Below are 21,618 nucleotides of genomic sequence, written 5' to 3'. Positions count from 1 at the left end.
TATCACAGATGCCAGGAAAGCCTCTGCCAGCCCCAGTGCCTGGCAGGTCTGGACCCCCGGCAGGGCATGGCTGGTGGCACCGCAGTGACAAACGTCAAGGAGAGCAGCCGGTGGCCCCAGGGGCCACTGAGCAACTGCGGCTGAGAAGATGAGAAGACAGCGCTGGAGCAGTGCCACATGGGCGCGGTGGAGTTCAAGCAAGGGGAAAAAAGGGTTTCGTAATAAGCAGGTTTCTCACCTTTAACTATTCCCCAGATTAGCGCCCTGCTCACCGGTGCCTGTGCAGGAGACACCGTGCAGTGCCAGGCAGCCACGTCCCTGATCCGGAGGGGCTGTGATGGGGCAGTTCCCCCCTTCACAGTACTGCCTGTGAGGTGAGAGCCTTACGGGAACACGCATGTGGCCAGTGGTGCTGGCATGTCCCCACACAGGCTGCTGTGCTGCCTCCAGCCATATTTCCTTTTCCCCTTCCTTCCTCCCATCCTGCCTTGGCTGTCCCTCCCCACCAGCCCAGTGCTGTCTGGGGGACACACTGAGGACAGGGGCTGCCAAGCTGGGTGCCCCTAGAGGATCCCCCACAGGGGTTCATGTCCCCCCAGAGAGCCTCTGCTCCCCGCCCCACCACACACGCACGCCCATGGCTGACAGGGCCCCTCAGGCTGGCTCCAGCCTCGGTGCTGGTGCCAAGGGAAGGCCCCATGCCGGTCCCCACCCTGGCTTCACCAGCAGCCTGACAACTTTAAGCCGTCAACATTTTGGCGGCCCCTCGTCACGCTTCAAACACGCGCCTGGAAGCCGAACGAGGGGGAAGGCAGCCAGCGCCATCAGGCCTGTACCTGGGCATGGGGGCCCCAGAGGAGAGCCAGGCTCCCCTGACATGCCCCTGGCTCGAGTAGGGCTGTGGGTGAGATCACCCGGCTTGTTTTCCTCCCTGCCACCCAAGGCAGGACCTCAGCTGAGGTCCCCGCGGGCAGGAGGCTTGCTCATTAACCCACCACGAGCCCTACTGCAGCTTACGCCTTCACACACCCCCCGCCCCGCAGCGTCCCCTGTGCTGCTCAGAGGCACCAATTAGCAAAACACGTTGCTAAACACCTGATAGAGCGGCGGCAGTGGAGGAGGAGGAGGAGGCCAGGTAACTCCTCTGCCACCAGGGAACGCCTGGCAGGCACAAGGGAAGGAACAAGCCTGGAAAAGCCTTGCAAAGGGGATTTCAGCTGCAGCCTAGGTTTCTCAGGCGCTGTTACCACATGCTTCTGGAAGCCTCGTCTTCCCTGCATGGCATTTTTCCTAGCATGGCTTTGACAGGGCATTCCTGCTGGACCCACCAGTCTGGAGAGGTGCTGGAGGCAGGACCCAGTTCCACAGCAGCCCTGGGAAGGGGAGCAGAGCCCAGATGATGGCCCCATGTTCTGTGATGCTCAAGACACTTCTTTCTAACCTGCCCAACATCGCCACCATCAGCCTCGGGTTTCTTTCAGTTTGTGGTTTCCTTCCCTCGCATGTGAAGGCATCACGATGGCTGTCTGAATCCTATAGTTAATATGGGTGCACGGGTCCATAATGGTACATTGTAAGTGAATGTCTCAGGGTAGACAGCAATAATAATTAGCTGTCATGATTTGAAAAAAGGATAATCCATGCCATTGAGTTAACAATCACTCACACAACACACATGGATTTAACTAATCTTAATTTGGAGAAAAATAACAATTCTAAATATATCAAATAGCCTATTTCATGGCAACCTGCGGCGGTGTTTATCTCTGGCTTCCAGCACATGCAAGTTATTTAGTTTCTCTCACTGGCAGTTTTACCATTCAAAAGCCTGAAATGAACATTCATGGAGCAGGGGTTGCAGTTAAATCCTGCCTCTGACAGGGAGACTTTTTTCATGATGCACATCTAGTTCAAGTACATAATGCATGGAGCCCAGCATTGGCAGGACGAATGAGGAATTCAAATCAACCCCCTTCCCCTTCCTTGCACCGTCTTTGCAGAAATTAACTGCTCTGTCTTAATGAACTTCTGCTGCTGGTGTCATTATGTGTCTGTGAGGGTACACTGCCCAAAGCACAGAAAAGGGAGAAGGTCTGGTAGAAGTGGTTCCTGCCTAGAGGTGGCCCCCTGCTCTGACAGTTTAGCTGCTCCTATACATTCTGCCAAAGTTCACTGAAACTATCCAATGTTAAAAACAAGACAATTGGTACTTTTTCTTTAATCTACCTCATTTCACAGAGCCTTACTGAAGAAAAAACCTGGCAGCCAGCAAGCCCAGCAGGGCTGAGAGGAAGGCAGGCAATACCAACAGTCAAAGGATAGCAGGAGGCACCTCTCCAGGTCCTTCTTTAGCGAGGACTGGTCACCTGGTCATGCACAAGATCTCACGAATACGAAAGCTAAAAAGAGGTACAAAATACATCTGTGGTCAAAATTTTTCAGAATACCTGCCATTGGTGAAATGAAAGAAGCAGTGGCTGATAACTCCTAGCTAATTCATTGGCCTTGCTTTGTTTTGCTCTGCAACAATCTGGTACATCTGCTTGATACTATCACACCCTCTGTATGAGAAGCAGAACTGCTTTTCAAACAGGTCAGCCAATTTGAAAAAAAAAAAAAAAAAAAAAAAAAAAAGACTTTACAGGACAAACTGCTCCTAAGCAAGTCACGTCCTCACAAGTGGCAGCTAACATGTTACCACATACCTTACGGACAGTGGTAACTAAATGAAAGCGCCTTGAAAAGCTTGGATTTGCAAGTTACAAGTCCGGGAAAGATTACTGAGTTCATTATCAGAAGGTCTTTAAAAGCTGATTGCGGAGATAAAGTTGCTTTGTCTCTACTGAAATCTAGAAATGTCAGTTGGAGATTTTCATTGCATGCATGCAAATTCTTGTAGATTCCAGAGCTCTACCTGCCTCCCTCTAAGCAGCACAAGGTCTGTTATGTGGTCAGGAGGGATTCAGTGACCAGGGCAAGGAGAGTTCTCAATAAAGAAAAGCAAAAAGAAAGAGAGAAGGAAAGACCTCACAACTCCAGAGCACTCTGCATCGAGGTTAATTCTCAGTGAGGCGCTGCATCCCAGCGCACCACATGAAGCACCCTCATGCCCAGAGGGGAGAAAGGTGCAAGGGGTAGAACCGAGCTCAGCGCCTGATGTACCCTCGCTACGCTCAGCTCTGGGAAGCTGTAACATTTCGCGGCTTAGTCACGCAGCAAAAGGCCGCACAAATCATTTCGACCAAATAAGAAGGTCTACAAAAATAACACAAGATCAAGGAGAGTAGCTGAAACCTATTTGAGGGCAGCAGCGGTGGCAGCATATTTCAGGGAGTTGGAGTGGAGAGTGGGTGATTTCTGGTTTTCCTCTTCAAATATAAAGACTCAATTATCTTTGAACAGCTTGCTTTACACATGAATTGACACATTTATTTTACAATAAATAACTGAAAGTTATCTATGTTTCCTTTACTGTTAATCTACACAAAGAAATAATAAACAGAGCTTGTCTACAAAAATGCAACTACTGCAGTCCTCAGAATTCAATTAAGCTAAAATAATTAATGCTTCCACCATATTAAATTACTTTATACATTTGAGCCACTGAAGTTTTTCATTCTTTAATCTTTTTTGCCTTTTTATTTAATAATTAAAAAAAAAAAAAAAAGTTATTTTCAAAGGGGGGGGGCTTGGCTAGGAGGGGGAAAAAGAGCATGATTTGCTGTTAAAATGTAATGGTCTCCTTTAGCTGACACAGCATGTAGAGTGTTTTGTGCCTTTGATTAAAATAACATTTTAAATGCTTTGAACAAACATATCTCCCCATACTTCTAAGGGATTATTTTACATATTTCTTGGTGGAATAAAGAAATTCATTCTTCCTGTCGCAGTACAGAAAGGCTATGAATATCTTTCGTCACATATAAAGTAAAAATACTGTAGGCTGTTGCATTATTACCAAAAAAATAAAAAAAATAAAGGGAGGGGGTGGCGGGGTGGGAGAAAGCTGCCTTAGAGATTAAGTTTCCCTTTTATGAAATCGTATTTAGTCTCTTTTTTTAACAAATCTAACAACAATGCTCTACAGCCGCTCACTGGGAAATACCTTTAATGTTAAATGCAGATTCTGATTTTCTTGGCTAATGCAGAAAGCCTTTCTATTGAAATATAAATAAGGGGTTTGGTATATCCCACTAAAGCCTTTCCAGTGAATGACTTCTGTGGGTTTTTCATGGCTACCCTCCATGGCTGTAATGTGAGGCTTTTATCCTACTATTGAAAACTATCCGCTGCTATTAAAAAAAAATATGGAAGGACACTGCACCTTTTTATCTCAGAGCTGGGCTCCTAATTGAGAAAGCATTATTACTGCACTATTTAGTGGATGTCCCTGTCTCTGTGCACTGCTGAGAAAATGCCAATCAAATGATAAACCCTTTTATTTTTCTCAATGCAAAATCTTTCCTACATATTTTCATTTGATATTCAGTTTAGTCTGAAAGAGATTAGGTGCTCCAGATTGGCTTTTAATTTTTTTTTTATGCCTTTTCCACATATGAACATAACCTTCACCCTCTCCCCCAGCAGATTTTTTGTGTGGCAAAAGCACTGGTTATATTGATGCTGACCCCCAGAAGCTGGGATGGGACGGCATCCTCTGAGCTGAATGTAGCCATTGAAGTACTTCATTATGGACTGATCTTGGGCATAGATTGGTAAAAGAGGAGATCTGGAGTACAACTGCAGCGTAGGTCTCCTGGAGTAACCTCACAAAGCACTGGGCACCCTCTACAAGGGGCTGAGCACCGTCAGCTTGCACAGAGATCAGCAGCTGTTGAGAGTGCTCAGCACCATTCAGGAGGCCTTCAGCAGACAGGAAGAGAAGCTCTTGAACACTTCTCTTCTGCTCCCATCAAACCTAGCCCTCAGAAAGCTGTTACACCATGAGGGAGTCATCTCTGCCAGGAAACGAATTCAGAGCTTCAAAAGGATAGGGTAAGAACGGGGTCAGGTCTTATTACGGTAGGGATGCTTACAATGCTACGACAGCGGCTGTCACTGCTGTCACCCCACAAAGCCACCAGTTGCCCCATGTCAAGATGGTGACTGCACCCTTATGGATTCCTGAAAAACAAGGTAGTCAATGGGTGGCATATGCCCTGTCTTAAAGGTCTGAAGGAGATCTGAAGACTTCAGCAGTTCAAAGCCTGCATCTTCATTTATATGATGGCCAAGCCCACCAAAGGTGCTGGGGAGAGACTCAGACACCTCCAGTGATAAAACGGGGAAACTCTAAAGTTTTAATTGTAAAGATAGGAGCCTAGTACCAGTCTTCTGGGAATTCCCTCATGGGAACACCTGTACTACAGACAGGATTGTGGACTGTCGGATCTAATCCTATAGGACAATTCCTAGAGAAATCACCTAGTGGCAGCAATGACAACTTGCCACTGGTCTTCTGTACGGGATGCAGTCGATTTGAACATAAAGGCCAGTTTGAGGGAAGATCCTACTGTGTAACATGAAAAAAACACTGACTAGCAGGGAGCACAGCCCTTCCTTTCACCATGGTGAGCAGCGTGCGCTGCACTGCAGAGAGAAGAAACGCCCTGCGTGCCGGAAGCTGCCCCATGCCACGCACTCTGCAGAAGCCATTTCACAGCAGCTCACCCAAGTGGATGCCAGCGCTTGCCTGCCCACCACTGAGCTGGGGAGGTCTGCTGAGTAAATGTTAACTGCACCATGTCTGAGGGGGTTAGGAAAAAGAAATGTCTGCTGTCTGCTCACCTGGGCCAGCTTGTGCTTCTCGCCTTTTTCAAAAGCTCATTTTGAGTGTGTGTGAATGGAGGTGTCCCCCACCCAACTCCAGCCTTCTGCAGAGACCCAGGACAGGCAACACAGTCAGTAATTCAGGTCAGGAAGCTGAAATCTACCCCAGCTGAAGTCAGTGGAAGTGGATTTTGCCACTGACTTCAGTGGGGTCAGGATTTTATCCTTCCCAGTGGGTCTGCGCATTATGAAGTGTATCTGAACTGGACTGAACTGAGCATCTCACCAGAGTCCTCCACCACTGCTACCTGCTTAAGGACGCTCCTGAAATAGCTTCTCCGCCCCCAAACTTCTGCTTTTTCTTATGTGTACATACTGCCCCTTGGCTATCCCAGGGGATCGAGAGTCCCCAGTCTCAGAGAGCTGGCCTAGCACAGAGAGCTGTGCTGAACCAGACAAGGGGTGGGCAGCCCTGCTGAGCATCCCCCTCCTTTGCCCCCCCCCCCCCCCCCCCCCCCGTAGCTGTGAGGGCCCTCCAGACTGATGGCTCCTATAAAGACATGTGACTGAAGCCTCCGTTTCATGGCACTTTCTAGAGGGCTCTCGTTAAAAGATTACCTAGGCAGTTGATTGAGTGTAAAACATGCTGTACCTGCAATGTTCTCCTGCTTGGGGCAAATTCCTTTTGTAGGCGTGAGAAGACGGTCTTCTTCATCGGGTGTGACTTGGATCCCGATTTCCACTGGCTCTGACACTTTCCTGAGCTCGGCGCGTGAGGAGGGGGGAGGGCTGCTCTTATCCATGCTCTTTTCATAGCAGGCACCACCAGTGCCATTGCACTGTTTTCTCTTGTGCTCTATAAAAACCAAGATGTCTCCCAGCGGGAAGTTCATCTGACACTGTCCACAGGTTAACAAGTCGGGGTCTGTCCCGCCTGCGGCGATGCTGATGCCACCCGGCTCTGCTATTGCCAGGCTCTCATCCTCGTCGGCGAGTGCCGGTTCCACATGGTCAGCCTCTGCTTTACATGGACAAGGAGAAAGAGGGAGGAAAGGGATGAGGGGAGAAGAGAAAGAGATTGCTTTGAATGTTCATAGACTCTGAAGGATGCATCACAAGAGGCCCAGCCTCCCCCCGCACCCAAAAGAAGCCAAGCCTGATTAGATCTTTCTTTCATTTTTCAGCTTTTCCACTCTCCCAGAATGATTTCAATATATTTTGCAACCAAGCCTGCCTGAAACAAAATGGAAAGGCTGACCTGGCATAGCTTTCCTGACAGCTCCTTCCCACTGCTGCCAGCACTGCAAGGAGATCAGCAAAGAGCCATTTTGCAAACGTTCAAGCCCCGAGTCACTTTCTGAAACAGTTTCTCTCTTTTTATCCCACCTTCTCATTCCCACTGCATCTCCCAGCCATCTGGCCAAGGTCCTATCCAGCAAATCTTATGCACCTAAATCTCTCCTTTGATTTCAGTGAGAGGGGAAAAGCAGGGAGGGAAGTGCTCAAGCGCCCTGAACGAGCAGGATCAGGCTCTTGTGGCACACAAAATTAGTGCTAACACCCTTTCCCCTTACAAAGATACCAGCAAGGTTAAATGTCCTCCCATCAGTACAAGATACAGCAAAGAGTAAGGTAAGAAGGATGTGGAGGTGAGAAGCTGAGGGGGTTCCAAAGTGTGTACATTAGGAAAGAGAGTAAGGCATTTATTTAATGTACAGGAATATTGGCTGAGCCCGAAATCTTCCACTCATTTTCCTGATGCCAAATACCTGTGCAGTTGCTATATAGGTTAATAAAAGTTTTTTGTATAAATCGTGCCCATGGACCGGATGGACTTTATACCATTAGCCCCAAAACACTGAAAGCATTTCTGAGTGACCTGAATCAGTTTCTAAGGAATAAATAATTTCTCGTGTCACAGTTAATAAAACACAGTGCATTTTTAATGGGTATTTTGAAGGTAATTGTTACATTATAAAATAATTGTGGATCACAATCCATTTCTGGGGCAAAACTTGGATTTTGTTTTATTTTCTCTTGTTCTGCTGTGTAACTGCCAAATCATACAAACCTTGGTCTTTACTTGGGCAAAATCTCCACTGACTTTTGCCTAAGGCTGTTTTGCCTCTGCAAGGACTATAGGATTTGGGCTGAACAAAACAGAGGAACTAACAGTATGTAAATCAGGGAGTGAGACCTCTAATCGAATCAGGATTAAAGGAATAGTAGGAGAAATGTTCTTTACTGGCCTGAGCGGATTGCTTATGGTTTTCCTAGGGAAAGCGAGTTACACAACTATCTCAGAGAAGTGAGACTGAGATAAACAGATGTCATAATCCAGATCTAGATTCTCCTCCTGGCCGAAATCAAAAGGAGTTTTGTCCCGTTCTTCAGCAAATTGAAAAACAAAACACAACACACACACACACACAAAACATAGAAAAGGAACAAGAGCTAGAAGGCGAAATGTATTACTTGGCAGCAAAAACTGGTTGAGCCTCGAAAAAGACAGTTTAGAAAAAGAATCGTCCCCGTTTTCCTCTTCCAGAATAAATAATTGATTAGTGTATCTACCAGCTGTATTACAAGTTGCATCAGAGCTCTCTAACAGCAAAATAAAGAGCAGCAGCACCAGCAGCAACAGGAAAAGGACTGAGACCCTAGAGAAGTGCCCGAGCACGACCCATCCTGCTGGAGCAGACGATGGGCACAGAAAGGCTTTGGTTTCCTAACTCACCCCAAGGTTACCAAATACACAGCATAATACTAGTTCTGAAAACCAGTAATTACTTTTTTCCCCTTAATCTAAGTTTAAAAGGAGTTTGAAGACAATACTATGTAATTAATTCACCAATTTATATTATGAAAAGATGCCTCCTTGCCTCAGTGAAAACACAACCATAACCCCGCGCTGAACAGGGACTGCCGGGAAGAGAGCGGATGTCTGTGAAGAGTGTGTCACAATGCAAAAGGTAATTATTTAGCGCTGCGGTTCCCTTTAATGATCTAACATTGAGCAATATTGTTTATATTGAAGAGAGCTTGCACCTTTAATTACCAATTACATATACATCATTTTAGAGCCAAAAGAAAAGGACTGTTAAAAGGGTCCTTTAGAAGTGTGCGCACTATTTCTAGGAGGAATTCCTACTAAGGGGGAGCAGAGTGTCAAAATATTAAAAAAAAACACACACACACAGGGACATACAGACACGCACGTACACACATGGGAGATGGGACAAAGAGCTGGAAAAGACAACATGAAAACAGGAGTTGAACCAAGGGTTCTAAGAAGAAAAGGTGGCAGAGGGGGAAAATGCTTGTTACAAGTTTCACGTAAAAATCCTGTAAAGCTTTCAGATTAAAGTCTGTCTCTCATATTACAAAGGCTGAATTTTGGCAAATATATAACAAATAAAAAGAAAAGCACAGATCTCAACTTTATTATCTTTTTTGATGTGAGGATTTTTTTTCTTTCCCTGTGATTTAAATTGTGCTCTTCAGAAAACATAGCAAAAGTGCTGCATTTGATAAGGGTCCTGACCATGCATCTCTGGAAATATGAAGGAGGTTTTAGCAGCTAAACTGTTGAGAATTCTTTCCTTTCAGCTCTACAGTTCATTTGAATATTAGTTAAATCCACATATGCCTATTCACTTACACTCTCTCACTCTCTCTTTCCAACGACTCTGCAATGGCACTTTTTTAAAATAACATCTGGTATTCCTTCATATTTTGGCAGTCGCCACATTACCGAAAATCAGCTTTTCGTTTTCTTGGTACGCTGAGCCCTCATGATCAGTAGTAATTGGGTTTCAAACTCTCAAAAGGTTTTTTTACTTGACTCTTTCTGATTTTAGCTTAATAAATCATCAAGCATGAGACCAGTCGTATACCCAACAATGCAGAAGCTATATTACAATCCCTTTTTCAGGACATGGAAAACAGACATAAAAGAATGAAAAACAAAATACTGAATAGATCTTCCAATGCATTTTATCCATGTCAATTTGCATGTTTTTTTAACACAGAATAAAATAAAAAATAAAAAAAAAAAAAGGAAAGGAAATGAAAAGAAAGAAAAGGCTTCCTATTGACAACTCAATTAAGCCATTAAAAACCTACATTCAAGTAACATTACAGGAGAGATTTAAAACCCACAAAGGAATAGAGAAAAAAGCCTGGAAGTCCAGCCCATAACGCATCGGGTCACGCCTGGTTAATACAACAGCCAGGATCTTATGCTGTTTAAGGAGTCCTTTAATACCAATGGGGCAATTTAGTCCAGTCTCAACCTAAAGTTCTGACTCCACTTGTGTCTGTGGGTTTCAAATGAGTTGCTTCACATTATTTGAATTTAACTCTGTGGTTTTATTTCTGTTTGTTGGTAGCTGGGTTTGGGGGAAGGAGGGTGTTTCCTCCCGAGCATTTATCTAAAATTAATTATTTTTTTTAAGAAGGAAAAATCAAGCCACACAAAAAAGGAGAATGGAAAACATCTCCTCTGTCTTACGTGGGAAAAGGAAAAAAAAAAAAAATGCAAACAAGCTATTTCCAGCCAGGACTCATGCCCTGGTTCTCCCAGGTGTGTTGAGGTGTGCCCAGCATTATCGCTGCACCCAGAGACTCCTCAAAACAGCCCTGCACCACCTTCTGAGGGAGCACAGTGAGTCGGGGATGGGTGATCTATGGAGACATCAGTGACTCTTCTGTCATTCGATGGCTTCATAAAATTAATGCAGCTGGACAATCTAAATCATTTGCTTTGCCAAGTGTTACACTTGCGAGCTGGACTCTAAGCAGCATCTCAAAGCTCTCTGGCTGCGTACAATGCAGTGGACAATTTTCCTAATTCCACAAAGGCACTGTCGCAAACCCGCCAGTGCTCCTCTTTCTGCATGGTGACATCATTACACCATATGCGCCCCATGCAAACAATATTCTTATGCCCAATATTAAAGCAAATGCACATGCTAAGTACTTTCTGCCTGTCAAATGTCTCAAAATCATGCCCATTAATAGTAGAAAAGTCTGTTACTCAAAATCATCTCAAAAGCCTCAAAAGACAAGACTGTATATGCTTGTCTGTGGGCTTTGGATGAGGCCAGGTCCAGATACTGGTGATTTATTTTCTTGTGCTTTTATTGCACTGCTGAATGAAAGGTACAAAGGAATCAAAAAGTTGTCCACCTATTCTCTTTTCTTATTTTCCCAATCCCACAGTATCAAAAAGAGGCAAAGAAAGGGGGAAGAGGGAGCGCTTTGGCAAGAGACTGAAGCGTTGCGCATTGAACTTCCTCACCGCCTTCTGTTTCGGCAGCGGGGTCACAAATCAATACCGGGGAGTTTGGGGAAAAGCTGCAAGTGCTCTACCTGCTGTGCTACCACCCCAGCCCATGCTGAGCCCAGGGTACCCCTCGGGACAAGCTAGAGCTGCCCAAATTGTCACACCCCAACCAGGGAAGCCACTCGCCCGCATGCCCTGGCATGAGGGGCCCGGCCCCGCTCCCAGCGTACAGCCACCACTGCCTTGGAGGCACAGCCAGGAGCTCAGCCCAGTTCAGGAGCAAGCACAAATAAGTGACATGCTTTTTAGGGTGTTGCCCAAAGCAGGCCTGAAAACGATGTCCCTTCCATCAACACCCACATGTCACATTTACTGTAACATCAACACGCTTAGCAGAAATGGCTTGGATCGCGTGCGCTCGAGCTGGGTTATCGCAGCGATCGGTGTCAGGATCCTTGCTGCGCAAAGCCCATGGCCACTCAGAGCAGTCACTGCAGCTCCTCACTCTCGAAGTTTATCAATAACCTGCTCCCAGTTCCCCCCTGCAGCCGCAAGGTACAGGGTTTAGTGTACGCCCGCACGTTGCATCAGCATCGCGCTCGGCGGTCCGAGGCACCGCTTGTCTGCCATCCATTTTTAATTGTTCTGAGGACTGAGAAGCAATTACTGATAGAGTGTTTAATAAATAAATAAATAAGTAAATACGCGTGAGGCAGAGTTGACCGAAAGAGGCGACGTGATGGGGAAGCCCCAGAAACGCACGGGCCGGCAGCTCTGCGCTACTTTTCAAGTGCGTCTCAGGGCGCAACGCAAAGCGCACAAAAGGCGGCTCGAGGAGCGGCGGGTCTGTGCCGTGACACGCCGTACCGTGCCGAGCCGTGCCGGGGAGCCGTGCCGTCCCGCGGAGCCGTGCCGTGCCGGGGAGCCGTGCCGGGGAGCCGTGCCGTGCCGTGCCAGAGCGCAGCGCAGCGCGGCGAGGGGTGGCCGGGGGGGCACCTGCCCGCGGCAGGCGAGCTCCCAGCGGCTTGGGGGGGACCGAGGGGGGCGTCCCGCAAACCCCGCACGGCGGCGAGGTGCTGGGCAACCCCGCAGCGCCCAGCTCGGCCGCCTCCCGCAGAAGTGGCCCGAGGCTCTCGGAAAGCAGCACAAACACCCGGCCGCACCTGAGACGGAGCAAGCCCGGCCGCGGGCGTAAAGAGCCGGGCAGGACCTCGGGGGCTGGGAAAAACAAGGAGGGAAACGGCACGGCAACCCCGCAGAACCCAAACGGAACAAAAGCCAAGAATATCCAAGGATCTGCTTGGATCTCAAGCGCTCGTCAGATGTTATTTCACCAGGAACTATGCACAGTGTTAAAGAAGGGAGTGGCGTGTCTCCCCTTAAGTAAACTGTACGTTTATAAAAAATATTTACTGCTTTTGAGAGCGTAAAATGCATAGGCTCTTCTATAGACTGCAGAAGCTGTAAATCTCCGCAGATAAAATGGAATGTGATGATGGGATATAAAAGCATGCTTTGTTCCCAAGTGAATAGATTTGTTTTATTTAAAACTAAACGACAACCAAGGAGAGAAAAGAGCGCTCCGTGCCACAAAAGCAGAAGGAGCGGTATTTTGGTACAGGCTTTTAACTGGCTTAGAAAAGGAGATTTGAAGCACGGATTCTTACCCAAAGGTTTAAAAGGCATGATCAAAATTAAGTAATTAGTTTTGAACGCATATTAAACACACGACAACTCTGTTCTTTTTTATAAATATCGGTCTAAAAAGAGACTGCTCCTCAATTGTGTATGGAACAGTGTTGCTCATATACAATTTTCTTAAGCCTTTTTTTTGTTCTCATTGAAGCATATTCATTATAACATTCAGTGAATTTATGGCTTATTCCAGTGGCTTAGTAAAAGGGGTCATAAAAAAGTTAAGTAAACCAGTGTTTTTTTCCTTTCCCTTAACTTTGGATTCCTTTTTTATACTGTGCTGTCTAGTGCTTAGTCTTTGGAAAGTACCTTGGGCATATCCAGCACACACACAAATTATCAGCTGCTCCAGGAAAAAAAAAAAAAAAAAAAAAAAAAAAGGAATTTCTTGCACCGAGGCAACTACACAAAAGACTTGCATATGTCAAAAATACAGAACTAAGTCCCTGTGAATGCTGTACCATTAATCAAATCCCCGATCTGGTGTCACTTTTGCCAGTAAAATGATGATATTCTTCTAACCCCCTTCTACTGGCGCGTGCCTGAAACGCATGAAGTGTGTCCCTCTGCTTTAATTTGTTTTCAAATAGCCTGCTTTAGGCATTTTTTATATATTCCTTGAGAAGAAAAAAAAAAAAAAAAAAAGAAAGGAAAAAAAAGCTGCTACTTAAAGCTTCAGCAAAGGTCTACAGTATCGAGCAGGCAACAGCTTTTCAGGAGCTAGAGCAGTGGGCAAATTTAACCGATGTTCAGGAGCTGAACACACAACTACTGCCTTTGAGGCTTGCAACCGTGGGTGCAGAGGAATGGTGTGCAGCCTGCCCAGATACAATTTAAGAAAGTAAATAAACACAAAAGAGGAAGGTGCTATAGTAGGAGCAGCTGAATGAATCACACATTTATCAATGTGCACTGTTATTGATGCCTTTTCCCTCCCTCATTAGAAAGACATATATATATAAATCTATCTACAGCCAATGGTGATACTTCGCCAAGTGCTTTTACGGCATCACTAACTTTAAAGCAGGCGGTAAGCCCAGCCGCCGTTTATTTTTCCACGCGCTTTCTCTTGAGGCTACCAAGACCAAATGTTACCGACATCTGCAACACGGTGCGTGGAGCAGCCCTGAAGAAACCGCTGCCCCACTGAACGGCAACCAAGAGGAGGAAATGCTCCGGCAAGGAGGCGGAGAGCCATTTTGGTACAGCGTGGCTCCACGGGGAGACTTTGCTGATGGGCTTCAGCCTTGGCGAGTGGGATGAGTGGGAGGCAGAGGGAGGAAGGGGAGCGTGTGCATGCATGTGCGTGTGCGTGCACCGGGGGCAAAGGCACCAGGGAGGAGGAGAGGGGGGTTCTCGTTCCTCTTAGCAAAAGTTAGCAGTCTTGGAATGGAAACAAAGCAGCAATTGGCAAAGTTTGAGGAGTCTGGGGAGGAGAGAAAGGCGAGTTTTCCCCATAGCAGGGGAACCTTTGCCTCACCAGAGGCCGAGGCACCGTGCTCTTCATGTTACAGGTCTGTCAAATGAGCTGGCTGCTGTCTATATGCTTCCAACAAGCTTGATTCAAACACTAAATGAAGTAGAGAAATCATCAGATAAATTGCTGGCCCCCTCTACCCAAGAGTGAAAGGTTTTTATACAGTTGGCGACAGCCCTGATCTTTCGTCTGACCTAATTTATTTCTCTTTCAGATTAGAAGAAAGCATGCTTTCCTGTCTCGGGATAACCTTCATCCCCATATTGAGCCCTAAAAATAAGAATATGCTTGTGATATGTTAACAATACCATGATTTGATGACTTTCTCATACTGGGTGAAGTAAACCTTCTACCCTGACATCCAGCGATCAAAGCTTCCCATGCGTACGCCGCAAAATTATATGTTTGGGCAAGAAAATGTCCCACTAAAGTCTGTCCATGGCAGGCAATCAGACAAGCGGAGAAGAGCACAAGCTCAGTGGAGCAGCCTGCGAGCTGCAACTTCTATATCACATACGTGGTTTTGTGTTTATTTCTTCAGGAAAGAAATGCTTATTTTCTTTTGCAGGAGCTGTAGGTTTTTTTGTTATAAGGACCTGAGACGATCAAAGTACGGTCAACTATCCAACAGCAGATCCTCTCGGCAGGGGCACATGTGGCTTCCTGGCATGTAAGCAACCCCAAATGGTGAGTGTGTGTGCCCGCCTTATTGCCGTGCACACCTTCTCCCAGGACCCCAGCTCCCTTTCTCTCGGTGTTTACGTCTACTGGAACAAGCAAGTGCATCTACGTGGGCTTCCCCCCCGATGCACGGAGACTCGCTCATGTTCAAGTATCATTACCCCGATCGCTATCTGACAACAAATTGAGAATTTAAACACTGTACGCTGGCAATAAAAAGCATTGTTAAAAACTAATTTTAATTAAAAACTCCTGTCCGCCCGAGTCAATTAATCAGCCGCGCTTTAGCTAAAAATAGATCTGCCTCGCTCGCAGCCCCCCTGTCAGCTAGCGCTCTATAGATCTTCGAATGAAAATCGATACTACAACTTTACACTGCAAACATTTCGCAGCGCCGTGAAGTGCCTGAGCTCCGGCTGCTATTTCCCAGGGCTGAACATCCCGCGCAGCAGCGGCGGCGGCGGGGCCGGCGCCGTCCCCGCATCAGACGGGCTGCGAGCTCCCCCTAGTCGTCAGCAGCCGCCACTTGCGGCCGGGGCACCAGGCAGCCCTGCGAGGCAACTGCGAGCCAGCAAAGTTTATTTTGGAAAGTCTTTTCTATCAACAAACAGCGCGGAGAGCAAAGCGATCGAGATAGGAAACGGGGAAGGGAAGTCGGCGAGCTGTGCGAGGCGTTTGATTGACCGAAAAGGTTTGCGAGCTCGGCCCGAGGAAGACTTGCCGAGGAGGTGTCAACCGAAGTCGGTAACTGATATCAATAATTTGTACTTGTACGAGCGCACACACCTCTAAGTCATAATTATTGTCAAATATGCCACAAGACAACCCTTTGTTCTGCGGAGGAACATCCATTCTGCATAAGACAAGGGCTCCAACCATTCCTGCTTGAAGGCAGCCAGGTTGTAAAAGCTTTAAGACTTTATTTCTCAATATTTAAATAAGCCTGACAAAATATGCTCTGCATCTGCCGACCAGCAAAAAAATGCAAAATGATTTCTCACCCGCTGTACATCTATTTAGACCACTGAGCACATCAAGCAAAAAGGACGAAACAATCAAGATCCACGATCTAGTTACTCTGCATCAGTTTTTCAAAAATATTTTAAAAGACCAGAAACTATGAAAATATGCCAGCATTTTTTTTCATCTTATGTGTCAAATATAAATATATCCAAATGAAAAGCAACCTGGAAATCAACCGCACGCAACCTCTTTTTTTTTCCTGTCCTATTTAAAGCCGACACATGTAATGTCTTTCAAAAACACGTTAGGCTTTTCTGTGGACAACTGTGCGGGTATTATGAAAAAGTCAGCCATCTCCAAAATAATTTCCTCTCTAAATCTTCAGTCACAGCTTACATTCTCTTTGCATGAGAGTTAATTACATTGGTGTGGGTTTTTTCTGTGAAAAAAAAAAAAAGTGTATTAATTGAACTGAATCTAAATGCATTTTAAGAGAAGCTCCTTGAAGCAATCTGCAAAACTTTGACATGCAAAAAATCTTAGTGTTTTTCATCACTATTTCTAATGACTATGTACAAATACAAAATGGTATAGGAAATTATTACTCTTCCTAGGGAACCTGTTGACCAGGTATTGAAGAGCCTTCTTGGGAAACCTGGCTGTCCACCTGGAACTGTATGATTTCACTGTGCCTTTCCCTCCCAACCTTTGCTGCTGCCCTACAGAAACGTTCTTGCTTTGCCGCCTTCTGCAAAACTGCTATCAGTGAGCTTTTCACATGCTCTCATTTTTCGCATTTCCTTCAAATGCAAAATGCAGGGCTAGTATGAAAACAGATTTCTCAAGTTAAAAAAAGAAGATCTTAAGCTGGAAAATCAGCAATTTGAATCAAACCAAACTAACGTTTCTTTGCACGGAGCAGCTCTACAGCTCAGTTTCCTCTTTCTCTACCTAATTGCCTCTTTTGCTTTGTCCACCCATTTAAGTGAGCGCAGCTACCAAGTTTATTCTGTCCACCATCACTGAGGAGAGGTCCAGAGCTGCTCTTTTCTCCCCACATATGTCACCCCCTATTTGTGCTGCACATGCATCCATTACAAGGCTGCCTGGGTGAGCCTGGCAAGGACAAACAGGCCACTCAGTTTTGCAGCCTTAAAGACCACCGTGCAAATGAGACACTGCAACTCTGGAGCATAGCTACGTTGCAACCCCTCTGCTTTTTGTGTTTGTTTGTTTGTCTTACACTCAGGATCTAAACATTTCTCTGAATACCAAGAGCATGAAACCCAATAAACTCCAGCTGAGCAGTGTCAGAAAACCCTTCTCTTTCTCTCTCTCCCCATCTCCCTCCCTATCTCTCTTTCTTTGCCTGGCACAGACCTCCAATCCGTCCTGAGATGCAACTCTCCTGACAGATGCCAAAGAGGGAGAGGGGGAAGGAAAAAAGAAAAAAGAAAAAAGAAAGAAAAAAAAAAAAAACAAGCTAAACATGACATAAATGCAAGATTTCAGGAAACAGCACCAATTCATCCCGGCTTTGGGGGCTTGGCTTGGGGCTGGGTTTATTTTGTTGCAAGTGTTTTGGTTTCCTATTCCGCTGCCTGCTACTTTCCCAACACCCCCTCGCAGAGGCCGGTCTGCTGGCTGCTTTGCCCCCACAAATGACACCTTCCCGAGAAGTGCGGGGATGGCAAGTCCCCCTCTTGCACGCCTGCAGCTGAGGCTCTCTGCCTGTGCGCTAACATGCCTGCGCTTCCTGCTCCCCCCAGCCCCAACCCCAGCCCCAGCCGCAGCCCCCCCGGCTCCCACCCCCTCCTCCCCTGGATACCTTCATTTTTTTCTGCCTCTGTTCAGTATGCAGCCTGATTTCTCCGCCAGCTTCCTCAGGATGGAGAGATAGATAAATACGAGAGGGGAGGGAGGGAAGCTGCGTACCGCTCTGCTCTCCATTCCTCCCCAGCCTCCCCGCTAAACCCATTGTACACGCAGCTCCTCGGCACCTTTTAATGCTCTCCTGCCTCATTATTTACTTTCAGGTAAAGCGATCGGAAAAAGGAGATCAAATTGGAAGAACAAACCTACCTGGCTCTCTCCTCCACCCCACCTCCCCCCCCAGCAGAAACAGCAGCAAGAAAAGAAATGTTTCACCCCTTGAAACAAATTCAGACGTGCGCAACAAACCAGATTTTCTGCACACCCCCCTTTCAACACCCCACATTTCCTCACAACTGAGACAGAAAAGAAGTAGGAGAAATTGCACAGGGCGATTTAGAGAGGGTTCAGGTTGTTGATGCTTTTTCTTAAAAAATAAGAAATTGGGGGGGGGGGGGGGGGAGGGGGGAGCACCAAGAAAAAGGGAAACGCGTTTTTCTGAACCGGATGGTTAAAAACAAAAATGCAATTAATGAAGAGGGAGCGTGGGGGGGGGAAATCCACCTTTTATGGTGATGCAAATCTGGCTCCCAAATAACAATGAATTAAAAACAAACCCCCCAGAAAGAGAGCTGAATACCAGATGCATCTTCATTTGTGTTCCACCAGCTGATGGGCTGGGGGGCGGGGGGGAGGGAGGGTGAGGAACGGGTTAAAAAAATAAAGGATCACACCAAAAAAAAAAAAAAAAAGGAAATAGAAAGAGCGAAAGAAATTGAAATTTCGGGACCCGCACCGTTTCCCCAAAACCCTCACCTACGAAAACAGAAAAAAATCTTCCAGGAGGGGGAAAAATTATATAGGTATATATACATCGATTCACGAGGAAATCTTACAAACAGAAATTTATCACCGGTAACAAAGAAAGAGAGGAGCTCGCAAGCACCAAATGCTCCTGGCAGATGGCTCCTATTCTTGGCTTTCAGGGGAGGGGAGAGAAGCCGGGGGAATATTTTATTTATTTATTTAAATTCTTTAAAATCGGAACATAAATATTCGGATCCACCGCGGCTCAGGCTCAGCCCGGGGCTGGCTCCGTGCGCGCCGCCGCCCCCCGCAGCACAGCAACTTGCGGACACGTCGGGGGGGGGGGGATGGGGGGGAGTCCGGCCGGCCTCCCCGGTGGGGTGCGGGGCCTCAAACCGGCCTCCGCCCCCCCCAACAACCTCCCCAAGGCTTGCTCTGCTTTCCTAACCCCCCCCCCACCTCGAGCGGGTCCGACGCTTTCGGGGGGAAATGCAGGACCACCCCTCCCCCCGGTTGTCCCCGGGGCCCGGTGGCGGAGGAGCAGCGGGGAGCTCTGCGGAGGACCCTCACCCGGAGCCCCCCATTCAGCCGTGGCAGAGACATCGGCAGCTCAGAGAGGGGTGCCCGGCATGGGGGGACCTGCCCCGGCTCTGCCTGCAGCCGCCCGCTCGCCCCTCTGTAGGGTGTAGGGTGGGAACGGGGAGGAGAGGGGGGGATGCTGGGGGGGGGGGGCTCCTTCCCTTCCTCCGATTTATCCTTTTTTTTTTGGGGGGGGGGGAAGGGGGTGGTGATGAGTATTTGCATTTCACAATGGGAGCTTCGGCAAAGTGCAGCCCCCGCTGCTGCCCCGCCGCCCGGCCCGCGTTTCGTGCCCCCTCCGCCGCCTCGGCTCTCCTCTCTGCACTCCCCCCTCCGCTCCCCAACAGGCACCCCCACTCCTTCCCCCGGCCCCTCTGCACCCCCTGCCCTGCCTCTAGCCCCAGCCGAGCCCGTCGTGCCTCCCCCCGCCTTGTGCAGGACGGGGACCCCCCCTCCACTGCACCTGGGGCTGCATCCTGCCCATCTACCTGCCCCGCACCGGGGGGCTCGGCGCCCGCCGCTCGGCCGGCCCACCGCCTCCATGTGCTTCCCATCAAGCCCCCCGGCCTCTCCTCTTCCCCCAACACCCCTCCCCGGCCCCGCTGCCCACCTTGATTCTCCCCGAACCCCCCCGCTTCCCAACCCCCCCCCCCCCCCCCCCCCCCCAGCCCCGGCTGTCACGCCGATGCCAGGCTCCCGGCCAACTTTTCCCAGCGCCCCGCTTTGCAACCCCGGTGCGGGGAGCGAGGAGCGGGGCCGGGGGCGATGTGCGGAGCCCCTACGGCCCGGTACGGCCCGGCACGGCCCGGCACGGCCCCATGCCCCCTCGGGGGGAGCCCCCCGCCGCCCCCCGCCGGCAGCGCCTTTCCCCCGCTCCGCTCGGCACCGCTCGGCGCTGCCCGCCCGCCCGCCTCACCTCCGCACCGCTGCAAACGCACGGCAAAACTTCGGGCTGCTCCCCCCCACCCCCCCACCCCCAGCCCATCCCCCCTAGCCGCACACCCCCCTCCCCTCTTTAATTCCCTTCTCCTCTCCCTCTCTCTGAAGTCATTTACTAGCTTTGGTTTCTCCTGGAGCCCCCCCCCACCCCCCCCCCCCCCCCATCCCGCTTCCTCCCCTTCCCTAATTTTGCTCCTTGATTTCGGCTCGATCTGGTTCCAAGTTCAAACTTACGTGTGATAATCTCTCTTTGTGACAAGTGCTGCGGGTTTCCCTGCTTGCGACGGGACATTGCCCTGGCATTTACACTGGCATCGCCTGGAGAGCTGCACTGGTCTGGGGGGATGTGTTGGGGGCCGATCCTCCTCCTCTTTTTTTTTTTTCCTCTTTCTTCTTCTTCTTCTTTACCGAGTTCTTCTTCTTTCAAAAAAGAAAAAAAAAAAAAGAAAAAAAAATAACACCTCCTTTTTGTCGCTGCTGTGGTGCACTGGATGGGATCTCCTCTCAATTAAAAATCATCATCATCAGGAAAAGCTTTCTCGCTCTTTTTTCCTCTCTCTTTCACACACTCTGTCTTTTCTCCACTGCTTCTGCCACTTGGACTTCCAAATCTCTTCTTGAACTTAGGAGGATATGCACCGCCAGTGACACTTTTCTCTTTCCCTCTTTCCAGAGTGCTTGGCAAATTGGCAAGTGCGCTTTTCCACCAGGAGGGTTAAAAAAAAAAAAAAAAAAAAAAAAAAAGAAAAAAAAAGAAAAAAAGAAAAAAAAAAAAGAAAAAGAAAAAGAAAAAAAGCAGGAATATAAAAAAAAAAAAAAAAAAGTACTTGAATTGGGATTGCCCACAAACAAAAAAAAATTGCAAAAAAAAAATGTTTTTCAGAGATTGACCCTTGCTGGGTAGATATATAGAGAGAATTTTTTTGAAAAGGGGTAGCCAAAACTGTGTCTCCTCTTTCCCAGCTCAAGTGGCACTGCTTTGCCCTGGTGCTTTTGGATTGCCAGTGCTCCTGCACCACTTTGCACTCTTCCCCCCTCGCCTGGCACTGGGACTGGAAGGAAGGAAGCCCCCAGTGCAGCTGGGCTGGTGCTGGCTATTACTATTATATATTGCAATGTGAAGATGGCGGAGTCCTGGTTCTCTGGGAGCGCTCTGTCTCTCTATGGCTGGGGCTGCCTCTGTACAATGGGATAAAATTCAAGTTCAAGTGCGGACGTGACGTTTAATCTGCACTAGAGACAAAAAGACCCAGAGAGTAGGAGCACTGGGGGCGACTAGCGGTGGCTTTTTAACATTGTACCCTGCAAGAGAACAAGAAACGCCACTCGCACACACACACACGCACACACACACACTCGCGCACACACACTCGCACACACTCGCGCACAAACTAAAGCACATGCACGGAGCGGGGAGCAGCTCCGGGCTTTGTGCGCTTGCTGCTTTCTCGCCTAAGCGGAGGGAAAGGGGAAAGGGGGGAGCAGAAAGCCGCATCCTTCCCGCACGGCCAAACTTCCCCGAGCCCGGGAGGGCTCGGCCGGGGGCGGC

At 48.1% G+C, this 21,618-nt stretch overlaps 1 protein-coding gene across 5 annotated transcripts in view; it reads right to left on the bottom strand.

The window, feature by feature from the left end:
- The window catches only part of BCL11B (BAF chromatin remodeling complex subunit BCL11B), a 96,418-nt gene extending 75,139 nt beyond the window's left edge, over nucleotides 1-21,279 (bottom strand). Inside the window, exons 1-2 of one of the 5 annotated variants that reach the window (XM_040558177.1) lie at nucleotides 20,304-21,279; nucleotides 6,422-6,787 (exon numbers count right to left, since the gene is read on the bottom strand). In XM_040558177.1, coding sequence (XP_040414111.1) covers nucleotides 6,422-6,787; nucleotides 20,304-20,361 — 424 coding nt within the window. In that variant the 5' untranslated portion in view covers nucleotides 20,362-21,279. Of the gene's footprint in view, nucleotides 1-6,421; nucleotides 6,791-17,700; nucleotides 18,175-20,303 lie in introns of those variants that run through there. The other 4 variants (XM_040558176.1, XM_040558179.1, XM_040558180.1 and 1 more) reach the window with 4 other exon arrangements.
- Nucleotides 21,280-21,618: the final 339 nt, after the last annotated feature.

The sequence above is a fragment of the Cygnus olor genome, chromosome 5, assembly GCF_009769625.2.
Source record: "Cygnus olor isolate bCygOlo1 chromosome 5, bCygOlo1.pri.v2, whole genome shotgun sequence".
NCBI classification, from domain to species: domain Eukaryota; kingdom Metazoa; phylum Chordata; class Aves; order Anseriformes; family Anatidae; genus Cygnus; species Cygnus olor.
The sequence above is the reverse complement of the archived record's forward strand: the minus strand, read 5'-3'. Positions and strand labels throughout refer to the sequence as shown.